The sequence below is a fragment of the Ooceraea biroi genome, chromosome 6, assembly GCF_003672135.1.
Source record: "Ooceraea biroi isolate clonal line C1 chromosome 6, Obir_v5.4, whole genome shotgun sequence".
Classification (NCBI taxonomy): domain Eukaryota; kingdom Metazoa; phylum Arthropoda; class Insecta; order Hymenoptera; family Formicidae; genus Ooceraea; species Ooceraea biroi.
The window spans coordinates 13,011,705-13,033,264 of record NC_039511.1 but is presented as its reverse complement, the minus strand read 5'-3'; the positions used below and the strand labels follow the sequence as shown (position 1 = coordinate 13,033,264).

The following is a 21,560-nucleotide window of genomic DNA, read 5'->3' as shown; positions in this document are numbered from 1 at the left end:
GGCGAAGGGTGGCCGGCAGGTAGCCGCGCGAAGTTTGCGGAGAAAGCTCGGAGCGCTCGGAGTCACGTGACCGCGCTTGGATTCCGAAAAGGACACCGGAGGGACACAGGTGTTTCGTCGCTCAGTCGCGTGGCACGTGGTGCGTGTATATGGTGTCACGCGTGTTCTCGTTCGTGGCGTGAATACCGCGGGGGTGTAGCATTGCGGCCGTCGATGAGCACCAACGGTGAGCGCGCGGATCTCGTGGAGGTGGGTCCGGGGGTAGTGTCCCCGTGCAAGACCGCTAACAACCCTTACTCGGCGCTCGCAGCGGTCGTCGTCGTTGGTGCCGGGCACGGCGCAGCCACGATGATGCCGCGAAGTCTGCCGACGAGACGCGGCCTGCAGGCACTAGCTCTCGTCATCGCGACCGCCTACGCTACAATCCTCCTGTACCAGTCTATTGCACCGCAGGTAATTAGAGCGATCGTTATCGCCCGCTATCTTGTGATCTCGCGTACGTACTTTGTGCGACATTTATCGCTCTCGGCGATCCGTCGCGAGTGCAGTCGTCCGAACCCGTATATTATGTGTATTATGTAAACGCGCCAACTTCGAGTGTACCGATGATCGCGCGCGATTCATGGGAGGGGGGGTGACAACTGGAAGTTGTAGATCTGTTTCCTTACGCTTCCGCTAAAGAAAGGTTACGTTGATAGTAATGAATACTCTGTATTTATGGCGTAAGAGTAATTTATATTTTGCAATTAACGTGTACGGTAATATTGGGTTGTCCGGAAAGTTCGTGCCGATTTTTAATAGATGGCGTTGGAACATGTCTGAATATATCAATGTCATTGAAAACATACGATTTATATACATATGCTTAAAGGTGACATTTCAACGCATCTTTAGGAAAAAAGTTGTTTCAGATAAATTGATTCGTGTCAGTTTTGTACTCTTTTGAAGATGGAAGAAAACAAAGAACATTTTAGACACTCGATGCTTTTCTATTACCGGAAAGGCAAAAATGCCTCACAAGCAACAAATTCGATATGTTCTGTTTACGGAGAAGGCGCTTTAGCTGAAAGAACCGTACGTAAGTGGTTCGCTAAGTTTAGAGCTGGTGATTTTAACCTTAAAGACCAAGAACGCTCGGGCAGACCTCTACTACTGATGATGACCAAATCAAGACACTGATCGAGAATAACCCGCGCTACGCGACACGCGAATTAGCAGAGATACTGAAAATATCGAAAACCACTGTCCACGATCATGTAGTGAAGCTTGGTTACGTAAGTCGCTATGGTGTATGGATTCCGCATAATTTGGCCGAAAAAATGTAATGGATCGCATTTCCATCTGCGACTCGCTGTACAAGCGCAACGCAAACGTACCATTTTTGAAGCAATTAGTGACGGGTGACGAAAAATGGATCATTTACAACAATGTAGAACGAAAAAGATCCTGGGGTAAGCGAAATGAACCAGCATTAACCACTCCGAAAGCCGGCCTTCATCCAAAAAAGTCATGCTCTGTGTCTGGTGGGATTGGAAAGGAATCCTATATTATGAGCTCCTACCACACAACCAAACGATAAATGCAGATAAGTACTGCTCGCAACTGGACGAATTAAAGACAGCGATTCAGGAAAAACGTCCAGAATTAGCTAATAGGAAGGGCGTCGTGTTCCATCAGGACAATGCCAGACCTCATGTTTCTTTGACTACCCGACAAAAATTGTTGGAGTTTGGCTGGGATGTGCTACCTCACCCACCGTATTCACCAGACATTGCACCTTCAGACTTTCACTTATTTAGGTCTTTGCAAAATTCTCTTAGCGGCAAGAACTTCAACTCTTTGATCGACATAAAAAACCACCTGGAGGAGTTTTTCGCCGAGAAACCTAAGAAGTTCTGGGAGAATGGAATCTTCCAGTTGCGTGAAAGATGGACAAAGGTTGTGAAACAAAACGGTGCATACATAAGTCAATAAATATTGATCGACATAAAAAAATGTTGCCTTTGAATTTTCCTTCAAAATCGGCACGAACTTTCCGGACGACCCAATACAATCTTTTATGTTCCTTCTCTTCGAAAGATCGCGTTAGACTTACAAGTTGTGCTGTGTATAATAATAACAATAATATTAGGGGTGTGATTTAGTTTTGAGGGTTTTTTGCTCAAAAACGCATGTATTTAAATATGATAATGAATGAATACCTTAATCAAAATATTTTCCTTCCTTTTCTATAACTTTTTCCCATCTTTCTGGCAAGAGATGGATTCCACCACGATAAAATCACTCTTCTTTTCAGTTGATCCATTCGTCGACGAATTTTCGCACTTCTTCGAAATTATGAAAGTGTGTATCCTCTAAAGCGTGTTGCATCGACCGGAACAAATAATAATCGCATGGAGCAATGTCCGGAGAAGACTTGCCATTCAAGCTCTAATAGTGTTTGTTTCACTGATAACGCAACGTGAGGTCGAGCGTTGTCACGAAGAAGAATCACTTTCCGTCGTTTACTCGCAATTGGTGGTCGTTTTTGGTCCAATGCTTGCTTCAACTTGTACAATTGGTGTCGATAACGATCAGCCGTGACAGTCTCATGCGGATTTAACAGCTCATAGTACACTATCCCACCAAATACAGAGCATTACTTTTGAACCGTGAATATTGCGTCTCGGAGTGGATGTTGATGGTTCGCCTGGATCCACCCATGATTTTCTGCGTTTCGGATTATCAAAATAGATCCACTTTTCATCCCCAGTAACAATCCGAGACAAAAGACTCTTCTTTTTTGCCCGGCGATCAACGAAATGCAAATGTTCAACCGGTTCGCAATGGCACTTTCCGATAATTGATGTCGAACCCATTTCCCTTCTTTCTGAATTTTTCCCATTTCATGTAAATGTTTGGTAACTGTTGTACGATCAACATTTAATGCTCTGGCAAGTTCTGAAGTGGATTGTGTTGGATTTTCGTGCAATAATGCTTGCAAATCTGCATTTTCAAGCTTTCTTGGTTGTCCCGAGCGTTCTTTGTCCTTCACATCAGTATCAGCACTTTTAAAGCGTCTAAACCAGTATTCACACGTCTTAATTGATGGGGCAGAATCACCACAAGTTTCCACAAGAATTCTATAACCGTCAGCCGCAGTTTTCTTTTGATTAAAAAACAAAAGCAACGCATGTCGAAAATGCTAAAGAGCTTTTGGAAGTTGCATTTTTACGATGATATAAACACGACTGTTATTGCATCTATTGCTATAATGCTACTAAATGTCATGGATAATGTCAACACTGTAAGAAACAACAGTTATCGGAAACAGCTATTGGAACAAACTGACACTACAGCCATCTGCTGCAAAACCCTCAAAACTAAATCACACTCCCAATAATAATATTAAGAAAAATGAAAGATATTTTTGGTTATGTCAGAATTTAAAAGAACATTTACAAGAATCAGTCATCTACCTTAATTAGTTTCATTAAGTTGAGCTTCTTAACTGATAAAAAGCATGTGGTAGTAATAAAGTACAATAAATAATTGCGTCGTTGAAAAGCAATTGAATCTTTCGCCTCAGCGTCCCAGCGCGAATCGGGAAAGTTCCTTGCGAGGAACTCGTCATCCGATGGTCTAATACTGCGTTTTTTGTTCTAATAATGCGGCAATTGTGTTGCAGTGGGTCGAGATGAGCGTGTCGGAAGTGAACAGTCGAAGTGTGATAGTGGAAGTGCCGGCATCGCGCAAGATAATCAGCGAGGAGTCGCCGGTGACGCCGCCGGTGGCAACGGCGACTATGGCACCGTACGCCACGAACCTTGACGACGTGTTTATCAGCGTCAAGACTACCAAGCACTATCATCACTCGCGCTTACCGGCCATCATCGACACGTGGTTCCAGTTCGCCAAAGATCAAGTAAGTATCTTTCATTCGTTGCACGTTCCTGATAACTTGGATTGACAAGCGTTTCTCGCACCTGGTTCCCAATCTCGCGGTAGCTTCGTTACAAATACAGCGCAGGCACCTAAACGTGATGGAATTTTGAAAACATTCGATCCTTCAATACTTCGTACCTTTATACGTGATCATTGCTTATTTGCAACATTCGTAATAAACATTATCTTTGTCAAATTTGTTTGTTTATGAAGTTGCTGTATGAATAATCGCGGATTTCGATATTATTATGCAATTGCGATACTCAACGTTTAAATTCATGTATGAGATAATAATTTGTGTGCAAATGCAGTCGTTTTTCCAGTTGGATATATCTTTATTTATTACAAAATATATTTAACAAAAATCTTAATCGGCGATATGAGATAAACTTTTCTATGATATTTCTTACGATAAGAATAACATTGTGGTTTCCTTCAACAACTTCAAGAACCATCGTTTGTAACGGGAATGGTACTTGACCAAAGAACGTAAGGGTTAATCGTGTTAAAGCGTGATAAACGCACGCATAGTGTTATCGCGGCGTCTTCATCATCGAGAGATTCATCTACTGCTTTCTTGAGGGGCGGAATAGGCCACACTTTGTACACGATTCGTTGAGTCTCATCCGAGGGTATCGAAGCGTATTCGCGTGGATTCAAGCGTATTCGCGCGTATTTACCGTGTACCATGTCGCCTAAGATCAGCGTGAATTCACGATCTCTCGCGTCGTGGGAATAAGATTCGCTCCACTCTTCCTACAATTTCCCATTTGCCTCTTTGTAGGTATCGTTAGCCCTTCGATGCTCTTCTATAATAAGGGACGGTGTTCCGAGTATGATTTACATGATATCATTATTGAAGAAGAGCGATTTATTAGTTTTTTTTTTAATAAATAAATTAGACGTTAATTGTAATCACATAATGAATTAAATTCTTGTTACGCATATTAATGTTGTTTATTTTATATAATTATAAACTATGTAATTACATTTTTATATATCTGTATTTTTTAAAAATAATGTATAATATGTATTATATATGCATATTATTATAACATATAATTTGGATACTCTTTATGTGTTTCTTTATTTTGCTTTATCGAAAAATTAATTATTATATTCCTTTCTTTCTGTGAGGATTTAGTTCTTATGAGAATCAATAAAGCAACGAACAAATGTTTCTCGCGATAATTAATACTGATGAGGAAACCTTGAGAAGTTCTCATACGTCGGTACAATTCTCTCGGACAAAGAAACAACTTGTGCATCAGCAGCTTCTACGTCTTTCCGTATTTCTCCAGGTTAATATACCGTTCCTTCAGGTAATTGCTACCTGGATTTGCACGAATTCACGCGTTTCCTGCAGTATCTCAGTTAATTTTCTCTTTCCCTTCTACTACACCCTTTTCAGGGAATGGAAACGTATGAGTCAAACATGGGATATATCGTCTCACGTCGTTCGTTGATGTCTTAATTCATCTGCATTAATATCACGATTCGTTTATTTGTTTCCTGATTTATTTATACTGATTTATACTGATCTATGCTTGATTATTGCACACGGTGGAAAAAAATAACGACTGTATTCGTGATAACGAATGTATTCATGTATGAATTTAGACAAGATTATATAGAGAGTCAAATTAGATTAGATAATTATTTAAAGTGCATCGGTCAAACAAAGAATTCATGCCGCGGCTCGTAATTTGCTTCGTATTCTGAATATTCTTTCCCCTTCGTCGATCTCACGCTTTTTCCTCGCGTACGCCGCGTTATTCCGCGTGACTCGCAGCGGTACGCATTTTCCGCGACGCGAGCGAGAAAAAAAAGGACGATGGGAATAATAAAAGTCTGTGTCCGGCTGTGTTTACGGTTTCTGTTTCGTGGGAAGATCTCACGACTTACCTCCGACCCTGACGACCCTCCGCGTTAGCTGACTTAGTCCACCCACAAGCAGTCTCGAGGAACTCACCTTTTCGTTGCTTCTTTCTCGATAATTAAACGATGTACCACGATCCCGCGATTCGGCCGAAGCGATCGCTCTTTCATTTGCGAGTACGATTGTTATCGAGTCTCATTGTTGCAGCAATCCGATGCAGTGAGTAGTATGTAATATCGTGTAAGAAGTATAATTGGTTGTGAAAAACTTTTTCACGTTATAAAACGACCAAATGAAACCAAATGGTTCTCTTTATGTCCAGTCGTTTAGCCGCATAATTAATTGAATACACAATATATTTGTTTCAAACGACAGATAATATATGTTATTTGTAGCTTTATAATCAAAATTCGAATTTAGATAGATACAGTTATATAAATGAATAAAATAGTACTCGAGAGAAATGTTTGTCAAAAGATAATGTATTTTAAGAAAACATTTTTAGTATAGTAGCTTGTTGCTAAAATGTCAAATTTCTTTCCGAAATTGGTGAACGAAAGGTCTCGATATTTCGATTATTAATATGTCGTATATCGCAGGTAATGCGTTTTAATAATGCGCTCCACTGAGGAGGAACATTGGTTGCGCATTTATTGCCGGCACACTCCCTATATTCGTCTTTTTCCCCCTTGGTTACCCTCTTGTGCTGTTGTTAATGGCCTTTAATGGCCACATTTATATACCTCGCCACCTACTCCTTTCCTTACGTGCCAAGCATTTTATACGGTGTGCAATAATGGGGTCAAGTCGTTAATATCGCTCGGTTCACTTAAATTACTTCTCAAAATCCTCTCAGAAGCCGCGAAAACATCGGAGCGCTTATGTCTTGTTTAATATTCCAATTATAAGTACAGCAAAGATTGCACGCTAAGGCGATAATGATATATCTGAGAATATCTTGTTTGTTAAGCTCCAAAATTCCAAATCCATGTTTTAGTAATATTTATTCATGCAAATTAATATTTTCTTAAACGAAATGTCGAGGACAACTGCGTCTCTGCTGCAAATTGTTAACATTGATTATTAGATTATCTTGAATAATATGCAGAATTCTGTCAACAAAATTTCAGTAAAAATATTCGCGCTTAATAATGATACCTTTCTTAAAATTATGTTGAACAAACATTTTAGTTCCCTCTGCTGGAATCTAAACTTCGACGGAGTCGCTCATTACGTTCATTTTTAAATTCGACAGTCACGCCATTCGATTATCATGTTATTAAGAGGAGGTGCGAACATGGCTAGATACAAATTTTCGTGATTCATAAAAAAAGACCCACCTGAGATCTCGGCAGAGGATCGCGGGTTAAAGTCTGGTGTCGTTACTTAGAATGACTCGGCCGATACTGCAATCCTTCGATCGAGAGAAAGACGAAGGCCAGTCTCTCAAGTAGGAACCGACTTCGAATAATTGGTCGATTACTTCGGTTATTTAAACAAGTCTTAAAAGGCCCGACGCAATTTCTCGTGCGGCGCGATGCGATGAGAGCCTGTTGCGGTTCGGCGAATTATTTTCTTTTATTTTTCATTGCTCTCTTATACGCGCGTCGTAAGGTTTCAATTGGACCGATCTGATATAATCGGATTCGCTACCAAACGATTATTTATTTAAATCTCTCTGATCGAAGATTATGCGGAATTTGTAATGAGAAGGATTCAATCTGAAACATTCAAACGTATCGAGTGGAAAGAAATATGCATGTACGAGTATAGCATTGGATCAATACATCAATGTATTTCATTTCGTTTCTTTTCTACTCGTTTTTTTATTTGTTATACTTGTCATTTGCAAATAATTCTAATGCATAGCTCGCATGCTTCATGTTCGTTTCATAGGTAGAACGATCGTCCAATTCCTTTTCTGTAAGACGCTCTACGACAAATTTGTCTCGCTTAATTAGACGTAACGAGCGAGCTTAACACGTTTCTACGCTCCCTGCACATCCACAAATGGTGGATATCGTGATACGTGATGCGACTTACGAGCGAGATGACCAACGCTAGGGACGACTCAACAAATTCCCGCGAAAAGCCCGAAGATCAGCTTAACGACGGCTCTTTTAAGTACGACATACGTGGCGGGATTAATGCAATTATGTCGATGTAATGCGACGCCGGTCGCCACTGACGTCATCGTGGCACACTCGTCTCTTATTTTTGTACACGACGTTCATTCGTTGCCGGATATTCGTGTTCTTTCTGGGAACGCTGACTCTCCCCCTAGTCTCCCTCTTTTTCTCTATCCGCATGCCTCAGATAAACGCGTTGCAATTGTAGCATCCTCTTACTCGCGCTATTTTTACGCGTTTGTCGCGTTGTGCCCCGGATATCCGGATTATATGACTACATCCGAGAAACATCGGTGAATCTATCGTGGCATAGCTGCAATTTATTTCATCGTAATATCCTTGATGGATAAACGAGTTTGCGTTTAGAAACTGCATGCAGTGATTAAATCCATGGATTTATTGTTTCGTCTTTTTGTTAAAAATAAGCGAGTTTTAAAGGGAACAGATCGGGTGTCGCCGCACAATTCAATCAATTCAATGAATGCGGCGAACAAATATTTACCGAAGTAAAATCGGGATGCGATTGATAAAATTGTTGATGCTGCAACTACGGAATTCTTTGTTGGTTGCGCTCGCAGAATTTCACGTGCCATCGAAGCGGAGAAAACGGCGAATGTACAAAATCGTGCGGCAGAAATCGCGGACAGTATCACGTTTCCTCGCGGAGTTTTCTTCGACTTTCTTTCCCGGCGAAAGGGAACTTGTGGGACCGGCGCGATATATCACCGCGTGAAAATCATCGGGATGCTCCTGACGTCTGGAGCATCATCTCTTTCGATCGTTCTTGCTTGTTCACTTCCTGAAGGGAAACTACTCTTGGGAACTAAAAATAAGCGACTACTTTAACACATGCGGTGTACGCCGATCGTAACGTAACGACGCTGCGATACTCTCGTTCAGATGCAGCCGTCATGGAAGGGAATGCAATGTGACGGATACAAATGGAAGATCTCGGTGCTTGCGGTGCTTGAAAATAAATTTCCCAGCGTGCTACAAACGCACGAGAAACTCGAACATTGTTTGAATCAAAGATGTATTCATTTTCCGTTGAACTCTGATTTCTTGTCAGTGAGTAGTGATTGATAAAAATAAAAAATAAAATAAAAACGAATTATTTTATCAACAAGAATGTTAAAGCATAGAATCCAATAAATTACGTTAATATAATATGTATAATACAATAATAAATTACATTTATCTCTTGCGGCAATACGGTCGTTGGTATCACTCGCACGCTCTGAATCACGACCAGAACATTAAACATGACCTTTTTCCTTTGTATCAAATGCTCGTTACCTTGCATTCCATTTTCGGAAGTTGTTACGATTTCGACGTCTCCCGAATACAAATAAGAGAAGTGTACTATATTGGTGCGAAATACTCCAAGGGCTGTAAGATTTATTGCGTGTAACTGACATGGATGGAGCGGTCCGTTTTCGAGGGGATAAGAAAAGGGACTGAAATTTATGATCGTTACGTGGTACGTGCAGTTTGCCTGGATGGTCTGCGGTAAACAATCAAACGTGTACGTGCCAGAGCGTGATTATTGCTGCGCCGCACCGGGTGAAATCGAAAGATTGTGTATAATCAAAACGTAACGATTTCTCTTTGTTTCTGTTTGCAGACCTGGTTCTTCACCGACAGAGATGATCCTTACTTCCAAAATCAAACCAGTGAGTGTTTATTAACAATTTTTTAACTAAGCTAATTAATTCTGCAAAAAGAATGCTTTGTCTAAAGCAAAAATACGTATAACGACAAACAGTCAACAAATTATTACATTAACTAATAATTTCTTTCTTTTGTTATATTTCTCTTTTTAAAATATCTTTTCTTCTTTCGTGTTTATTAGCTGCGCAGTGGAAAGAAATATTGCATGTAACGTGCTGACAATGATACGTCGTTTAGTTTTGTCGCGCAACAATCTTGCAGTAGTGAAGACACTTGTCGATAGACGTATACGTAAAATGCTTTTTGTACAAATGGCTCCATTAAAAAAGAAACCCGGACGGAGTACGTATACTGTGTAATTCAAGGCACAGGTAATTACGACGGCGGACCTTAATGGCTGCCCTCGTTTATGTGATAATTGCTGGCGAAACGAGCAGGAGCGTGAGCAGGAGCTCGTCTCGTTCGCTCGTACGAACCGAGCCGCTCGTCAATCATTTCGAAAGTTTAGTCATATCTGTGCGTTGCTCGTTCGTTCAGGGTCGGTTACGATGTGGTTTATTCGAGCAATTACTTAGAATGTCAAATCGAATCGAGAACGCGAAGACAACAAAATGTGATGTCACATTTAAGAATTTTATTACTTAATATTATTAAATACGATTTTCTGTAAATTTAGTAAATTTGAAACAACGATTTTGTCAAATTATTATCAAACGTAGCTAATTTAGAGTTAAACTCGTCTTGTTTATCCACACAAATTAGACTTGCATTTATAAATGCAATTTCCATATGAAAAAGGCTGTAAAAATATTGTTACTTTACTTTACGATCTTAGAAGATACTCTCTTACTCTTAAAAGATACTATTTTGCACTCTTGAGAATCTTATCGTACTGCTAACGTCGCGTGTGAATACATTAACACGTACCGACTAATTATTCACTAATCGAGACACCGACTATCCAAAAAAGAGAATATAAAGTGTCGAAAGAGGCAGAGGGCACGTGTGCGAGCTACTCGAATATGCCCGGCAGGATTCTACGTACGTACTAGATTGACCGGTTTGCGAACTCCGCTCCGTAAGTACGTGCACGAGCCTCCGGAGTGATTGGCCGATTAATCGATCGCGTCGATAGCCTCCCTATGTGTGAAAATTTAGAACTTGGCTTCTTGGAATAAATATATGACTTATGCTCATGCCGAACGTATTAACGTGTTTTGACCGTTAAACAGCAGATTTAAATTAATTACATAAAACTGCTTTTGCTCGAATCAGTTACAACTCTTGTTTGTTTCTATTTGCTCTATTTTGCTAGTACTTCTTTCTCTCTCGCGAGTTAATCAATTATGTTGAGAAAGATAAGGCAATTTGAGATAGATAGCGTGATCATCTAATTGATGTTAATTAAGATTTACTGAAATTTGACGCGTTTTGAAATAATCAGTTATTTCACAACAAGATTGTGTTATTATATCGAGACGTATTTTTTTGTTCCTTTTTTTGCGACAGACGATGAAAATTTACAGCCGCGTTCGCTTGTTGCTTTATTTGTACGTGTCAGTCAGTAGCGGGTTTAAAGTATTCAAGATAATAGCTGCAACGGAGCGAATTCTAACCGGCAATATCATTGCCAGCCTACTATGGTGCATCCCAATTGCACCCTCGGGCGCGGATGCAGATGACGAGCAGGCGGAGAAAGCGGATGATGAGAAACGGCCGACGAAGAGCGGAAAGATGCAGGAATGCAAATAATATCGCGCAACGGACGAGGTGAGAAGTAACTTCCCGTCCGCGTATTCTCGGTTAGCTGAATTGCGACGTTTTCGTCCAAGCGCAAAGAGGGAAAGCAAGTCGATCATGCGATCTTCGCGCGCGGCATCAGATGAGAGCAGATCAGTGGAGAACTCATTTAAGTGACGAATGCGAAGCGTATGATAATCGAAGGTGCCCTCGCGCAAGGAAAAGGAAAGAAAAAAGAGGAGCAGCGAAATTCGCAGGGATATTATGGCCCACGGGCGCCCCTTAATAAACTCGACATTATTTCATGCCTCGCTCATAACTCGGGCCGCGCATTAGTCACGAGCGGAGGCAGGAGCGTGGGTGGACGCGCAGATCCTGAGGAGGATAATATCGGGTGCGGAAGGATGCAGGAGGAGGGATGAGCACGCGAACCCTCGGGCACCGTCCGACATTTGACCTCACCACGCGCTCTGCACCGGTTTGCACCTCCGCATCGGCCATTTCTCATTACCGTTCCTACCTGACTCGAGCTCGGTCCACCTTTCGCGGTTCACCCAGGTGTGGATGCTGACAAGTTCGCGCTAGGGATTGCACGTGATGAGATTCCTAGAGCTAATGGCATTCTAGGAAGGCATTCGACATTCATCTTCCCGTGTCTCAGCTCTTACTTTTAATTTTTACGTTTTTCGTATTTTTACTTGTTTCCTAAAATTATGTGTTTGCCCAAGTGACTTCTATAACAAAGCTATTTTTATTCATATACATTGTGCTTTTTGCATCACAATTGCCAATAAACATTTTATTAGTACTTATTTAACATTTTCTCAACGCGTAAGTTTTAAATTTTAATAGTCCAAAATTACGTTTAAATTGGAACGATTATGTTCGGATTATGATATTGATCATTTCACGCAGGGTATAACATGTACGTGTGTACGGCATTGATTGTGATATAATATCCTCGAAACGATGATCGCGCTCCTGAAGAAGCGAGAACCATCAGCCCGAATTAATTAGACCGCCGCGCCGTAGCAGCGGCTCACGAGGATGATTATTAACCTCTTAATTAATTGCACGCCCACCCTACGTTTAACTCCCTCCCTTTGCTTTCAGACGGTCATATGATCAACACGAAATGCTCGTCTTCGCACAATCGGCGGGCTCTTTGCTGCAAAATGTCCGTGGAATTCGACACATTTCTCGAAAGCGGTCAAAAGTGAGTATATTTTTAATGGATTAATATCAATTTGATTTCTTGTTTTTCTTGTTAGTATTAAAAAATAATAACATGTCGCCCGTTACCTAATTTATTCATAGTTGAAAAGTACCTAATGAATTTTGTATGAATACGGAAAAAATCCATGATATTATCGATTTTTGATATTTTTGATATATTTAAGTCGAAGAAAAAATCGCATAAGAATTCTTGAAATGCATGCGAGGTTCTGAGAGAGTGCCGCTTTCTTCCTTATTAATAGAAATTACCTAATTAACATTGAGACGGTCTCATCTCTCGTTGAAGGACGCAACAGGTTGATTTTCTATGCGCTCTTTTATATCGTCGGTGTGCTCGGCTCACTTATTAAGATACATGCTTCCGCTCGCTTGACGTTTCGAAATCTTATTCCATTACCATGTGTCTATAGGGCGCACATAAATATTTATAGATTAGCAAATCTTTTTTTGGACAAGGTCTATGCTTGATGCTCGCCAATGGTGAAAATCAACGTTTATAAGCAGCGTGATTATTATCGCTCTATAAATAGAGGCACATCACTTGTATTTCTTTCGTGAATGATGAGGTGAAGGCGGCGATTTATGTTTCCGTGTCGGACGACTCGTTGGAGAACAGTAAAGCCCCATGGATCTTCCTTGCGAACTAATTGGCCTGATCCTACCGATTTGGTACGATTTATGTCGCATTCCGATACTTGTCGTTCCATATTTGATTACAATCTAGAATTCTAAGCTTTGTGAATTATAATATCTTTTAAATATGCTTTATCTGAATAATGTCATATTATATAAAGCTTTTCTTAGAAGAACTGAGATATATACATCCCCTAATACTAGTTAATAAATTTCTATAATTGGAGTTGAACTTTAATAACATTCTTTAATCAAAAGTTTTTAAAATAAATTTCTTCTTATTGTTAGCATAAAAAGCGTAGAAACCAAATTTGATACACGGCATGGTTCTCTGTGCATGTGAAGCCAGATTTATTGTCCATTATGAAAACCATATACAGGGTGAAGCACCTAAAACAGGCCACCTGAATATCTCGGCTATTATTGGTGATAGAAAAAAATGTGTCAGACCAAACTTGCATGGTTTCGAGGGACACATAATTTGTTCTAAATAGTTTTTTATTAGGTGGACGCGTAGAGGTCATATGAAGGTCAACTTCGTTTTTTTAAATGGTATGACATGTTTTTTTACGTACCATCTAGTAGAGCGTTTGAAGATGCGCGCATTGATCTACGGGTCAAAATCATTCAAGGTCACTGAAGGCTAAAATTTCTAAGTGCTAGAACTTTTTCATTTCTGAGTTTACGGTATTTCCAATAACAGAGAACTCTAGGCAATATAAAAAATAATGATATCATCAACTCAGAACTCCTCTGAGAAGAAAAAAATTATAAACTCGAAAACTCTTTCATTTCTGAATTTACGGTATTTTCAATAGCAGAGAACTCTAGGCAATATACAAAATAATGATATCATCAACTCAGAACTTCTCGGAAAAGAAAAAATTTCTAACGGCTAGAACTCTTTCATTTCTGAATTTACGGTATTTTCAATAACAGAGAACTCTAGGCAATATACAAAATAATGATAACAACTCAGAACTTCGCGGAAAAAGAAAAAATTTCTAAGGGCTAGAACTTTTTCATTTCTGAGTTTACAGTATTTTTAATAGCAGGGAACTCTAGGCAATATAAAATAAATTATTTTCCCTTGCAGTTGGCCTTCAGTGACCTTGAATGGTTTTGACCCGTAGATCAATGTGCGCATCTTCAAACGCTCTACTAGATGGTACGAAAAAAAAACATATCATACCATTTAAAAAAACGAAGTTGATCTTCATATGACCTCTACTCGTTCACCTAATATAAAACTATTTAGAACCAATTATGTGTCCCTCGAAACCATGCAAGTTTGGTCTGACACATTTTTTTTCTATCACCAATAACAGCCGAGATATTCAGGTGGCCTGTTTTAAGTGCCTCAACCTGTATAACGATGGTAAATTGTATTAGAATATATTCGCGATATGGGGTCCATACATAACGTATCGGACAGCAATAATTCGAAGAGCGAAGCAATTCTTCTCAGGATCTTGAAAACTCGCGATAAAGCGGAAGTAAGACTCGCAATCACGCTCGTACGCACTTTTGCACTTTATTTTGCGCTCATATCCTTCGCTCGGTGCTCTAATAAGATTATTCACGCAATGGTTTCGCGTGAGAACGGATCGCACTATCGCGACCTGTTCTCAGAACAATCACCATCCCGGCGCCGATCTCAGACGCGTCAGTTGATCCGATAAGCCTCCGAGGCGTAAGGACGCCCAGCGTATCGCCACCCGGACAAATAAATATCTCGAGTGAAGACAGACTTTTTATCCGAGCGATCGGGGTTATCCGGTGCCACGCGATCTCTTTTCTCTCGCTCTGTAAGCATCTTCGGGTCTCCATTACCGGTCCACTATCCGACCGTACATCGATAATACCCGATATCCGTCCGATAAGGCGCATCTGATGGTTTCGTTCCCGCGAGCCGTATATATACGCGCCCGACAATGTACGCGCGATGGCAATTAGATTCCTTTACGGACGCACGCGGCGAATCCTTGACGATCCCGCGCCGGAGATCCTTGCGGTAGATTACGCGGGTGGACGGGAGAGGTAGACCGGACAGGTAGACGGATCTATTGTCGGTGAGAGGGCATTAAATACTTCTTCCTTATGAGATTGATGCGCGATAATGTCGTGGCCTACTGCTCCTAGCCCGATACTGGAAACGGGATCGAGCTCGATATGGGCGGAGAATCAATTTGAATCAATTCGTTACCGAACGCGAGACTCTCGTCAGCTGATTCCATCCTGATTTCGATGAAGTGTGTTAGATGTAGATGTATAGACCAAATTATAGTAATTTAGATCTTTTAATTCCTCTTATTTCTGTTATACTCTTGTTTAGATATTTAATCGTGAGATTATATTGCTATTGTGTTGTATCGCAGAACTTTTCGAGAGATTTTTTTATTTTCGATATCTCTGAATATTTCTGATATTTTTATTTCATTTCAATTTTGCTTCTGAGTATAGGCGTTCTCTATATCGGATTTTATTTTTCATGGGTCAACTATTTTTTGTGGTAATCATATGAGATTTGGTCCTGAGCTCGGCTGGAATAGCTACTGCTCGCGTGGTATTCGGTTCCATTTCCGCTTGAGCCCGTTATAGATTAGAATTTAGAGCTTTTCTTTTTGTTCTCTTTTTGTTTCCTCTTTCCTTTGGGCTGAACACTAACGTAATGGACGCGTGTGTCGCGTCCACTGTGTACAATCTATCACGCAAGGTATAAGGAGAAGACGTTAATGGATTTGCATAGGTGCTGCATTTTCTCGAGTGGAGAAAGCGGCAGCCGCCGCACGAAAAGACGTACAGGTTTTAAATACGCTGGCGATGTGCGCAGCTAGACACGGTAAACTTCGGTAACCTGCAGGACTTCCGCGTTGTTTGGCGAACCAAGTGTTATTACTGCGACTTGGCCGTCGAAAATTCGTGTTTGCGTAAGGTGGCCTAAACGCCGACCAACGCGCGCGACCCTACGCCTCCACGCATCGTCAAAATATTATCTCGACGTGAAGTGGTAGCGCCTAGAAAAACATATCTAATGGTCCATCGTCGTCGCAGGCGACTCGTCGCAAACCAATTAACATGGTCGAGCCTTCGTCGGCGTTTTCTTTCATTTTTGAAAGATATTTTTAATGATTTCTTTATGTGGGTGAGGATTTTGAAACGCGAGAAAAATCCGTAAGCACAAAAGGCTCTCGCTTATTGTCGTTCCGCTTTTTCTGTTTGTGATATCGAATCCATTGAATCGAAGGATGCATGAAACAGTACTTATTTTTGTATAATCTTTTGTGCACAGCACGCCAGGCAACTGACATTTTCACGATAAACTCGAAGTAATAATTTTTGCATATGCTGTTATTTTTACCGGTTAGAATATCGTTTTTCGGATAATAGATATATTCCTGTGAATATATTAGGTTGGTGCAAATGAAATGGCCGTTTTTGAATTTAAACTTTAAAGCTTTATTTGACAAACTTAACACTTACTATATTAATCAAAATAGTCTCCATCTATTTCAATGCATTTGTTCCAACGTGATACAAGTGTATCGATACCATGTTTAAAAAAATCTGAAGAACGAGAGCCGATGAACTCATGGAATGCATCTTTTACACGCTTTTCTTCTTGGAAAACTTTTCCAGTTAGAAACCCATCCAAATGTTTGAACAAATGATAATCAGTCGGTGAAATATCTGGAGAATAAGGAGGATGAGGGACAACTTCGATGTTTAACTCGGATAATTTTTTTATGGTCTTTTTTGCAACGTGTGGCCTAGCATTATCGTGAAGTAACAATACACCATGTCTATTAACCAATGCCGGCTGTTGAGCGCACAGGTTTGCATACATAACGTCAATTTCCTGACAGTATTTATCAGCGTTTATAGCCTCACCTTGTTTGTTAAATGAATAATGCACGATTCCCTTACTTGACCACCATACTGAAACCATAATCTTTTTGGGATGAAAGTTCGGCTTTGGCATACGTTTTGGAGGCTCATTCACATTCAGCCACTGTGCAGATCGTCGACGGTTATCATATAATATCCATTTTTCATCGCACGTCACAATTCTGTGCAATATTCCATCGTTATTATGCCGGGAAAGCAAAGAAATGCAGGTTTCTAAACGTCTTATTTTGTCTCTCTCCGTCAATTCATGGGGAACCCATTTATCCAACTTCTTCACTTTTCCCAGCCTTCGTAAATGTCTGACGACAGTTGAGTGATGAACATTGAGCCTTTCTGCAACCTCTCGAACTGTTAATGTCGGATCCACTTCGATCATGTCCTTTAAAATAGTGTCATCAATGACGAAAGGTGCATGTCCACGAGGCAAATTGTCAAGGTTTGTGTCTCCAGATCGAAACTTTTCAAACCAACGCCTCGTTCTTCTTTCATTCGCGGAACCTTCGCCGAAAGCCGTATTAATATTTCGCGTTGCCAGGGCCGCACTATGACCGAGTTTGAACTCGTACAAAGAAATTATTCGAATTTCCTTATTTTCCATCTTGACATAAACATGAATTTCAACAACCACTATCCTACTAAAAAAGTCAGATTATGTATACAAATTCACGCGCGGGAAATGTACTTGATATAGTATACATACAGCGCTGTCGGCGCGGAAGAAAGGTGAACTGCAAAGGTGAGAAGTTTAAAATAAGAAAAACGGCCATTTCATTTGCACCAACCTAATACATGAATATATTCTTTTAATACAATGATTTATTCTGATATGCTTCCGCATTTGTAGAACAGAAGCTCCAGTCATTTGTAAGCTTATTTTCATGTACTTGTTATACGCCGTCTCTGGTTTACTCGTTTCAGCGCTCGCCTAAACAGGCAGTTCAAGTACCGATGACAGATTGTTATGGGAAATCAGCCTACCGAATTTTCAGGGAAAAAGAATCTCTTGTAGAGAGACTCGTGGTAAAATATAATATTTTAATTATTTGGCGTCTAAATAACGGTCATCCGGTTCTTTCAGTTCTTTCAGATCATGTCCATGATGCATTTTCCGCGTGAATCGAATGTCAGTATTTTACGAAATATTTCACTCATCGTGTGTCATCACCGTGATTACGTTTATAAATCTGGCAGCAATTCTCTTGCTGAACATGTGTTTTTCGTCATTCTTAAGGGACTCCATGGTGTTTCGCAAAGAGAAAGAGAGAAAGAGCATCCTTTTATGCTCTTTCAAAATCCACAATGCGCCGCGATTCTATGATACGAAAACGACGAAGGAGATGAGAAAGAAAGGGGAAGAAAGGAGGATCGGCTGTCTCTCGTCGAGCTTGCCCTCATGTCGTGAGGACGAGACAGGAAAGGGAGAGATTAAAGACGGAGGGAAGTAGCGCCAGCTGGCCCAGGACGCGAAACGATTCAATCTCTTTCTCTTCCTTCTTCTTGCCAGTCGAAGCCCTTCGGGAGGGCATCGAGAGGAGATAGTCAGGGAAAAAGTGTCTCGAATGTCACATGCGGGTCTGCTACGCTTCTTATTGCTCCTTCCGTCTTTAACTATCTTCCTTCGCTTCCACGGAACTCTATACCTCGTAATCCAAAGTTTACTCTTTTGCATTCGCCGCGCGAAAAGTACGAAGTAATAATAACCACGAGGGTTTTCACGAGGGAAAGTGAAAATGTAATAGAAAGATAAGTTGATCGCAAAGAATAAAATAATTCTTTGGAGGAGTTTGTTGTAGTATTCTAAATTTTTTCGGATTTCCAGATAATAGTTTACTCTTTTCAGAGGAAGAGATGGAGGGACCATAATTTTTTAAAAGCAAAAGCAGGTACCAGATGATTATGAAACGTCGAGATGCCATCTTGAGATGCTCTTAAGCAGTTTTCATAACCGCGAGACTAGCTGAGCTGAGATAACACGTGTTCCTTTTCGTAGCATGGAATTTCAGCGTTTTATTGCTGAACGCATTACGACTGCTCATCGTCTTAAATTATCGCTGATGATTTCACACCTCGCTTCGTCCAATTATGCAGGTGTTTTACGCGTAGCCACTCGGATCTCCAATGTCGATAAAGAAAGCGTAAAATGACCGTGCTGCAAATTTGCGAAATTTTATGACAAAGTATGGAACTTTTAAAGGCGAATGTTCTTTCGGTAGCATTGTTGATTGAAGCTTTATCTTCTTCTTTCTTTCTTTTTCTCTCTTTCATGATTTTTAAAAATTAATAAAGCACTGAAATATTATCGGACTTAATACCTTACAATACTTAATTACTCATTTTTTTGATACTAATATTTTACTCCTACACTTAAAGATAATAGAGAGTATAGTCTAGAATCGACGATTGCGGTCGAAGTAACGTTTCCTTCGGTGAAAGGATCTCCTTTGATGAAGAACGCGACATTTTAGATCGTCTTATCGCGTTTCCAACAACGCTATACAGTTTACACAACGATATCACGTTCAAATAATACCTTTTTTCCAGGAAACCTCTCTTAACATACTTAACATGACATTTTGCAGTCTTTTGACGTGACTAATCCAAAGATATTTGCACGGCTCATTCTGCAATAAGTGCATCTCGTGGATCAATATCCCTCGCCAGAAATTTTTAAAGTATTTAATATTTCATATCATATTTATATCACCAGCTGATGACCGCGTAATGTTATAATTTAATATGACGAATTGAAGGAAGCAGAGTAAATTAATGCATTTTGCATCCGTTTTGAAATGGATCAAATAAATAATTTAGAAGATTCCATTTTAGACGTGACATCGTACCTATAAATAATTAAAGCGGCTCGTGAAAATTACATGCGCGTTCCTCTCTAATTCTGAACATTCTACATATATCACGATACACGTACGTCAGTATCGACGCACATGTGCATAATCTCCGCTCGAGCACACCAACTTTAATGCGCACTGCAGATTAGAAGGGGAACTCTCGCTTTTTTCGCGCTACTTTGCGCACTCTATTTCTCTTTCTCTGTCTTTCCCTCTTTCTTTCTCCCTCTCGTGCCAGCACTTTGGACAGTTTCTTGGTAATTACGGCGGATATCCTTGGATACAATTACCAGCGCCACGAGCGCGCAGCACCGCGGCAAAAAGCTTGCATCGCTGCTGGACATGGAGTTCCCGCAATGCTTAACGTCGCGTGACCGCGTATTATACATATATAGAGCTGCCGGTAATGCCGCGTAATAAGCGTTTAGAGATGTCGGAAGGACCGCTCTTGTTCTTGCTCCTTTTTTTCTCCCTTCGGTTCCTCATCATTCGCCGTACTTACCGTGATTCTACCCCGCGGGTGCCTCGCCCTGCACGCGTTGTGCGTTCGTGCGTCCAGATTTCTCAACGCACTGACAACAAACGGCATACTCGGCGCGTTTCTGTCGTACGGGGAATTTTAGAAATTCGCTGAATAAGACGGATGACGTTCCTGTTCTTTAGCTATTGGAAGATCTGATTTGCAAAACTCCTGAGTCGTTATTACACAGGAATTGAGGACTACGTTGCAATTTTATGTGTGGGAGTAAATAACAAAATAGCGGAGCTAAAATATGCCGCGTATGCGATTGTAGATAGAAGAGTCCATTTGTATTCATAACGATTAGGCATTTTTGAGGGAGAGGTGACATGAATTTTGCTCCCTTGAATTTTTCTTGGGCGACATCTTCTCTTTCGGGCAGCTATGAATGCTTAAAAAGTTCTATGACATTTCGTGACGAATGGAAAGGCTGTTATTTCCATCTAAAGTAGCTCTTACGGTGACTTAAAGTCTTCGCTGCTCTCGCCGATGTATTCACATTTATTTTCTAAATGGCTTTATGTTTTATCCAAGATTTCTCTTAATGTCGAATGATCCGTTGGAAAGAGACATATTTTCATGATAGTAATTGAACAGTTACAGCAATTCAAGGAGAGAAAGTTTTAAATAATTACTCTTAGATTGTGTTAATCATTGACATTAGAATACATAGACGGAGCCTTAGCTATCGAAGTAGGTGAGGGGGAGCCTGATATTCGCGGTAAGGGGGAACTGGGAGAACTGCATGAACTTCGGTTGAATTCGGTTACGTTCGGCTAACGTTCGGCTATTCAGTTGACGGAGCTCCTGCTCACATGTTGTGCATTGTATTGATATCTAAAGTGACCTTTTGGATTTCTATCAGTGATCATGAGTTTTTGTGTGGTATTTGGCTGCAATAATCGTATAAATAATAAAAATTCTGAACAATTAGAAAAAGAAAAAGCTGCAAACAGAAAGTTTTCATTCCACTTGTAAGTAAATTATTTGAAACCTAGATTAGGTTATAGTTATGTTAATAATAAATTATATGTTATTTTATTGAGTAAGCAAAGCGAACTAAATGGATTGTT

At 40.4% G+C, this 21,560-nt stretch overlaps 1 protein-coding gene across 2 annotated transcripts in view; it reads left to right on the top strand.

Moving 5' to 3' along the window:
• Positions 1-21,560, top strand: part of LOC105276314 (fringe glycosyltransferase) — an 87,204-nt gene continuing 65,644 nt past the window's right edge. Inside the window, exons 1-4 of one of the 2 annotated variants that reach the window (XM_026970213.1) lie at positions 1-453; positions 3,668-3,904; positions 9,557-9,605; positions 12,457-12,559. In XM_026970213.1, the coding sequence (XP_026826014.1) occupies positions 214-453; positions 3,668-3,904; positions 9,557-9,605; positions 12,457-12,559 (629 nt within the window). In that variant the 5' untranslated portion in view covers positions 1-213. The remainder of the gene's footprint in view (positions 454-3,667; positions 3,905-9,556; positions 9,606-12,456; positions 12,560-21,560) is intronic. The other variant, XM_011333840.3, reaches the window with a different exon arrangement.